The following is a 7,572-nucleotide window of genomic DNA, read 5'->3' as shown; positions in this document are numbered from 1 at the left end:
GGCCGCGCTTTTTTTCGAGAGCCGAAGGAGCGAGGAGAAGACCCTCTCAAAGTCCGTGGCGGAGGTTTAGGGAAGCTCGTGGCCGCAGGCGGTTATTGCGCCCTTTAGCGCCTATCGCGGTTAGGGAGATCGGATCTTTGATCCCGCCATATATTCCCGCGTGCGGAGCCAGGTCGGCGTTATTAACGGACGAGGCCGGCCAGCGAGCTAATCAGCGAGACATGGCCAACGTTTCGCTCGACAAGGATACGTTTTTCCGGCGTATTAAGCGCTTGTACGGCGCTTGGAAGGTAAGATTTTCGTGATTTAGCCTGTCGTCGCTTTTTTTAATTACACGCGACACCGCGGCTTTCTAACCACCAAAGCCACGGTCCTCACCGACGCATCTCCCAACCTCTCGCCTAATCTCGTTGGTCATTTTTCAGGATGGAGAGGCCGGCAGCGATGACAGCCTTGGCAAAATGGATTGCCTCGTCTCGGTCGTTGGGGCCGACGAGGACGTTGTTTACAGCAAGTCCACGGCTCTCCAGGTATACACGATTCCCCAATTCGCGGCTACTTAATCGATGAAGGATTTTGGCAGCGAAAGCCTTGTGACGCACAACGATGTTGTATAAGTATCGCGGGATGAATATTCTGCCCCGATGCGATTGAAATTGGTGTAATTAGCGGAAGCATACGCGTACGGGACTATTTGCAGAGTGCATATGCCAATGGTGGCTAGTCGATGATGCAGCAGACGTGTAAATTAACATTGGACAGTTGTCGGAGAGGGAGTAATGCTTTAAAAAAGTTTCAGACTTTCCAAATTTTGCATTCTTTGTCGCCCCGAGGCTTAGCTGTCGGTACTTGGTATTGTAAAACATATGCCCTAGTACGAGGCTATTGTTGACATTATGGTTTGGTTTCTCGTATACAGAGCATGTTTGATACATTCGATCTAACCATTAGGCGGTATTAGATTTGTCTTTGTCGATTCGATAGGATGAAAGTGAGATGGTTGGGCTTAAAATTGGTGTAATATTCTTGAAGTTTTATGTTGCCAGGCGCACGTGTTATCAGCTTTCGATCGATACAATTTGTACGATCGAGCGATCTTAGATCTTTAGACGTATGGAGATTGATCGTCGCTATAAATTAAAGATATGTTAATTATAATTGATAATTGCTACACGATTGTATTCTATTTCAGACCTGGCTTATTAATTACGAACTACCGGATACTGTCATGATTTTGGCCGACGATTCCATTAATTTTCTTGCAAGTAAGAAAAAAATTGAATTCTTGCGAAAATTAGAAGACACAAAATCGGAAGATAACGGCGTTCCTCCTGTGAAACTCTTCATTAGAGACAGAGTAAGTGATGGGTAAAATTTTATATAATGCGCGATGAAATTCATTGGTTTGTACATTCGATGTCAATTTAATGCTACTCTATGACAAGCCATACACGCATCGACCAAGTAGTAATTATAAAACTCAAGAATCGCTTGGTACGATCGTTGATCGTGTTTGTGCATTATGAAATTATTACATGATATATATATATATATATATGTGTGTGTGTGTGTGTGTGTGTATAATTTTAGGGCGACGAAGATAAAGCCAATTTTGCAAAACTCATAGATATTATTAAAAGCAGCAAAAAGGGTAAAATGACTGGGATATTTAGCAAAGATAATTACAAATCTGGTTTTGCAGAAGCGTGGAAGACAGCCGTGAAGAAAGAAAATTTTGATACCGTAAATTTCATTTCACTTTATTATTCAAATTGCCGATATAAATTACTCTTACAGTTTATAATACTTTGTGTGGTTTTAAATAGGTCGATGTGAGTGCTGCCGTAGCCTATATAATGTGCCCAAAAGAAGATTCTGAAATTCTTACGGTTAAAAAAGCTTGTTTAGTGTCGGTCGATGTTTTTACAAAGTACCTTAAAGATCAGATTTTGGAAATTATTGATAACGATAAGGTAAGATTTTGCTGACGTATGACACAGATATGTGTAAATTATGACTTGAACCAAACGTTGTCTGCTTCAAATAGAAAGTGAAGCATTCGAAACTGGCGGATGGAGTGGACGCTGCAGTAACGGACAAAAAGTATGTCACAGGCGTCGATACCTCTCAAGTAGATATGTGCTACCCAGCCATAATTCAAAGCGGTGGCAATTATTCCTTGAAATTCAGCGCTGTCAGTGATAATAATGTGCTTCATTTTGGTGTCATAATTTGTTCGTTAGGAGCTCGTTACAAAATGTATTGTTCTAACATTGTTAGAACCTTATTGGTCAATCCAACAAGTTCAATCGAGGTAAAGGAACGATCGATGTCATTTGACCATTCGATTAATAATATAAATATTTAATATAAATTTTATCTTCAGGAGAATTATAATTTTTTACTACAAATTGAAGAAGAGATTTTAAAGAAACTAACGGCTGGAACGAAATTGAGTGAAGTGTATGAGGTTGCTATTAAGTTTGTGAAGGATGAGAAACCGAAAATGGTGGATCATCTTACAAAAAGTTTTGGTTTTGCGATGGGAATCGAGTTTAGAGAAAGTTCGATGGTCTTGGGACCCAAGACCAATATATTCGCTAAAAAGGGAATGGTCTTTAACGTTAATGTCGGCCTATCGAATCTTACTAATCCAGAAGCAACTGATAAGGAAGCCAAAACGTATGCACTCTTTGTAGGTGACACGGTACTTGTGAACGAGGTACAAACTATCATTTACGTCACAACTTACTTAGACTTTTTAACGTGTAAAACATAAATTTTCAATCATTCTTAAAAGATTTTCAAAAATTCGAGAGAGAAAAGAATTTTGCATTGCTATACCAGAAGCTCTAATTCATCGATCGTTATAGGGTCAACCAGCATCTATTCTCACGCCATCTAAGAAGAAGATAAAAAATATTGGTATTTTCTTGAAAGACGATGAAGAAGAAGAGGAAGACAGTGGTAAAGAAAATGAGCCTAAGCCTGAGATTCTCGGACGGGGTAAGAGGACAGCTGTCATTGAATCTAAGCTAAGAATCGAGCATAGTTCGGAAGAAAAAAGAAAGCAGCATCAAAAGGAATTGGCTCAGCAATTAAATGAAAATGCTAAAGCTCGCTTAGCTCAGCAGTCAAGTGGCAAAGAGGAAGAAAAAATTCGTAAATCAACGGTCTCTTACAAAAGTCTTAATAGTATGCCCCATGATACAGAAGTGAAAGAGCTCAAGCTGTTTGTAGGTTCGTTTCATAAATCAATAATCAATGATCAAACATTTCATAACATTCGTTTATCCAAACTACTTCACTGCGTTATATTTCAGATAAAAAGTACGAGACTGTAATCTTGCCCATCTATGGAGTACCAGTACCATTCCATATATCGACGATCAAAAACATTTCTCAATCTGTCGAAGGCGACTATACTTATCTCAGAATAAATTTCTTTCATCCTGGTGCAACCATGGGACGAAACGAAGGTGGTGTTTATCCCCAGAACGACGCCACGTTCGTTAAAGAAGTGTTAGTACTAACGTCGTTAAAAAAAAAAAAAACAACTATTCGAAACGAAGACTTCTTATGTAATATATTATTTTGAATTTGCAGGACTTATCGCAGTACAAATACTAAGGAACCCGGTGAAATTTCAGCACCATCATCGAATTTGAACACTGCCTTTAGATTAATTAAAGAAGTTCAAAAGAAATTCAAAAACAGAGAGGCCGAGGAACGCGAGAAGGAGGATCTTGTTAAACAAGATACTCTAGTTTTATCACAAAATAAGGGAAATCCCAGATTAAAGGACCTATACATAAGACCAAATATTGTAAGTAAGCGAATGACAGGTGGATTAGAGGCACATTCTAATGGATTCCGTTACACTTCGGTCAGAGGCGATAAAGTAGATATTCTGTATAATAACATAAAGAATGCCTTCTTTCAACCTTGCGACGGAGAGATGATTATTCTTCTTCATTTTCATCTGAAAGTAAGATGTCATTTATTGTTTTTATGTAACGAAGTCTTACGTGTAAATAAAATTTTCGTGCAATTTACAATAATGTTTTACTTTCAGCACGCCATTATGTTCGGAAAGAAGAAGCACGTCGATGTACAGTTTTACACCGAAGTTGGTGAAATTACAACGGATTTAGGAAAACATCAGCATATGCACGATCGCGATGATCTAGCGGCAGAGCAGTCGGAAAGGGAGCTTAGAAAAAAGTTAAAAACAGCGTTTAAAAGCTTCTGTGAAAAAGTGGAATTTATGACAAAACAAGAAATTGAATTTGATAAGCCATTCAGAGATCTTGGTTTTCCTGGTGCACCATTCAGAAGTACTGTACTCCTACAGCCGTCGAGTGGTTGTCTTGTTAATTTAACGGAATGGGTATATTATCTTGATAATTGTTATTAAAAGATAAAAATCGCTCGTTATTGAAAATAGTTTTTTATACATTATTTTAGCCCCCATTTGTTATCACCCTAGAAGATGTCGAGTTAGTGCATTTTGAAAGAGTACAGTTTCATTTGAAGAATTTCGATATGATTTTTGTTTTCAAAGATTACCATCGAAAAGTAGCAATGGTAAATGCTATACCTATGAACATGCTGGATCATGTGAAGGAATGGCTAAAGTAAGGAATATCCGTTATAATTGATTACTCTGATTCATTTAACGAGCTTCGTTTAATTTTATATAATCATTTGTTTTAGTTCATGCGATATAAGATATTCTGAGGGCGTTCAATCATTGAATTGGACCAAAATTATGAAAACAATTACCGACGATCCGGAAGGATTCTTTGAGAGTGGTGGCTGGACATTTTTAGATCCTGAAAGCGATGCTGAGAATGAGGAAGTTGACGATGAAGATGAAGAGGAAGATGATGCTTATGAGGTAAAGATATATATATATATATATATATATATATATATATATATATATTAATTATTAAAATTTATAAATTTATACATTTAATTTAAATTTCAGCCATCGGATTCGGGTACTGAAGAAGAATCCGATGATGATTCCGAGTATTCCGAGGCATCCGAAGATTCTGACAGCGATGGTATTTATTTACATTTATAAAATTATAATATCAATCCAGTTTAAAGAACGTTTTATTTTGATTAAATAATGAAATCTTACAGAAGAGGAATTGGGTAGTTCAGAGGAGTCTGGGAAAGATTGGTCAGATCTTGAAAGAGAGGCAGCCGAAGAAGATAAAGAGAGAGGAGATGAATATGTCGATGATTATAGTAAAAATAAAAAAGGAAGTAAACACGTACCGCCCCCAAAAGATAGGTAAATAATAAAATATAATCGTTGACCTATCATTGAATTACATTAATTTATTAACAATAAGAATTTCATCATTTTTTGTTAAGACACAACTCCAAACACAAAAGTTCATCAAATTCAAAGAGTAAACATTCATCTAGTGGTAGAGACAAAGATAGAAGATCTTCGGATAAACATCACAGGTGAGTCAGGCAGGCACTAAGTTTACTTAAAATTATTAATTATAAATATACCGAAGTGTCATTGTTGAATTATAATCATCTTTGATACTGAAAGTACTTATAAAATATTCCAAATTAAAGATCGGATCGATCAAAGAGTGGGGGATCACATAAGAAAGTGTCATCTCCTTCAAAATCATCCAAGCACAGGTGATAATTATCTTAATTAATCATTTCTAATAACGTTGTTAATATAATTTTAAATAATTTTAGCCCGAAGAAGAGTGATAAGCATGATAGGCGTGACAAGCACAACAGTAGTAGCAGTAAACATGACAAACATAAATCATCTTCACATTCATCAAGTAGTAAGAAACGTTCACGAGATGATAGTTCTGATAAACACAAAAGCCCTAAGAAATCCAAGTAAGTCCATTCATTTTTGGTAATTTTATATTTTCATATTTGTCTTTTACTGTAATAGTTTATTTTCTTCAATTTCCGAATAAATACATGAGATATGTTTTACTTGTGACAAGTGTGGATGCAAGAAAACTTTATAAAATATAGTTTTATATGTGTGATATTAAATAATACACGTTTGCTACATTAATTAATTGACAAGAAATTGGTAGGATTCAATAAATTTTTTAAAAAAATTTATAGATAAATCAAGAATTTGTGCGCTTGCGCCCGCGTGTGCGTGTGTGTTCATAAGTATACAAAAAAAAAAAAAAATGCCTTTGTATTAATACTTATCAATAATTCTGTAAGAAGCTATATTCGATCAAAGATAAAAAAATATATAATTTTATTAATAAAAACATATTTTTATTGTAAACAGAATATCGAAATAAATGTTTTTAACGACTAATCAACCTACAGAGAAAATGAAATATTTTGTCGAATCGAAGTTTTAATAATTACAAAAATATACAGTATAATTTGTACAATTAAAATGTTTGTAAATTCAACGGATACTACAAGTTTCATTAAATTTAAATTATTAACAGCTTTTGCGTATAAAATAAGAGGTCGTAAAACAATTCTTGAAAATTCTTAAGCAGCGTTATTTTTTAATTGTAATATTGCGAAATATAACAATAGAGAAAAGCATTGATATTAAAATGATTTTTTTTTTTTTTCGTCTTTCAGAAAATAAGTGTTGATGTGCGCAAATGCTGAAAGAAAACAAATGTAATGCCTGTATAATAAGCAGACTTTCATATTATAAGTTACATTAATTGTGACTAGTTTTTTTCCGAGACTTTGTACAAGAACTCCACGAACATTATGAAAATCACTCTACAGCTGTAAGGTCATATGAAAATCGTCTTAGCGGTTGTAACTTTCAGTGAAATATTTAAGTTCATTTACTTTTTGTTGTATTCATTTAACTAAGATTCGTTATAACTCACAAATATTTTTATAAACTTCATCTGATATAAAGAGAAAAAGATATTGTAGAGCAAATTTCGTTTTTACAGTTTACTATGTTACAAATATTTATATTATTACATGATTATGTTATTAGTTTCATACCACGTCAATACTATATGTAATGTTTTAAATCAGGGACGACTTTTATACTGAAGAAAATTTGTAGTGTACAGTTGTAATAATTATTAGTACAAGTTTATTCAGACAGTAAAAAGTGAGCTTTTTTAAAGAATTGATGTGAAGTAGTTTTTATGATTACCCAAATCCTATGCATACAATACATTTTCTTATACTTGTGTATTGCTTATTTATCTCAAGTATGACTACTCCTATTCCTTTTATTATTATTATTATTATTATTATTATTATATATATATATATATATATATATTGTGTAAGTGTCAATTAAATTAAATACAATTAAACATTAAAATTTTTCCTTATATATAAATATTATTGCACTCAAATTATTGTATTTAAAAAAAATGAACAATACATTATACATATTGATGTTCGATTTTTGTTTTTTGTTTATCAATATGCTTGAATGAAAAAGGACTAAAAATCTTTTATTTTGCTAACCTTTTTATTTAAAATATACGTATACGTTATTAAGGAAAGACTCGCTAGCAAAAAAAAAAAAAAAAAAAAAAAAAAAAAAAAACA

At 33.8% G+C, this 7,572-nt stretch overlaps 1 protein-coding gene across 2 annotated transcripts; it reads left to right on the top strand.

Annotated features, from left to right (window-relative positions):
• On the top strand, positions 1-7,122 carry dre4 (SPT16 homolog, facilitates chromatin remodeling subunit dre4). 2 transcript variants are annotated; one of them, XM_011508185.1, is made up of 19 exons: positions 1-290; positions 426-530; positions 1,193-1,357; positions 1,591-1,743; positions 1,827-1,973; positions 2,048-2,314; positions 2,387-2,722; positions 2,874-3,240; positions 3,324-3,522; positions 3,607-3,988; positions 4,076-4,390; positions 4,468-4,637; positions 4,717-4,900; positions 4,994-5,072; positions 5,155-5,308; positions 5,392-5,487; positions 5,608-5,676; positions 5,740-5,892; positions 6,622-7,122. In XM_011508185.1, the coding sequence occupies exons 1-19, from the start codon at positions 222-224 to the stop codon at positions 6,626-6,628; spliced, it is 3,417 nt and encodes a 1,138-aa protein (XP_011506487.1). In that variant the 5' UTR covers positions 1-221; the 3' UTR covers positions 6,629-7,122. The 2 variants fall into 2 exon arrangements, with proteins under 2 accessions (XP_011506487.1, XP_011506488.1); XM_011508186.1 differs by lacking the exon at positions 5,608-5,676.
• Positions 7,123-7,572: the final 450 nt, after the last annotated feature.

This window comes from Ceratosolen solmsi, unplaced genomic scaffold (genome assembly GCF_000503995.2).
Source record: "Ceratosolen solmsi marchali unplaced genomic scaffold, CerSol_1.0 scaffold1, whole genome shotgun sequence".
Classification (NCBI taxonomy): domain Eukaryota; kingdom Metazoa; phylum Arthropoda; class Insecta; order Hymenoptera; family Agaonidae; genus Ceratosolen; species Ceratosolen solmsi.
Note: the sequence above shows the minus strand (reverse complement) of the source record. Positions and strands in the feature narration are given on the sequence as shown.

Bases quoted from the DNA above. Each gene is read 5' to 3' on its own strand.
- dre4 (XM_011508185.1), top strand. From the start codon at position 222: ATGGCCAACGTTTCGCTCGACAAGGATACGTTTTTCCGGCGTATTAAG. The intron at 531-1,192 runs GTATACACGATT...ATTCTATTTCAG, and splicing joins GCAAGTCCACGGCTCTCCAG to ACCTGGCTTATTAATTACGA. The intron at 1,358-1,590 runs GTAAGTGATGGG...GTATAATTTTAG, and splicing joins AACTCTTCATTAGAGACAGA to GGCGACGAAGATAAAGCCAA.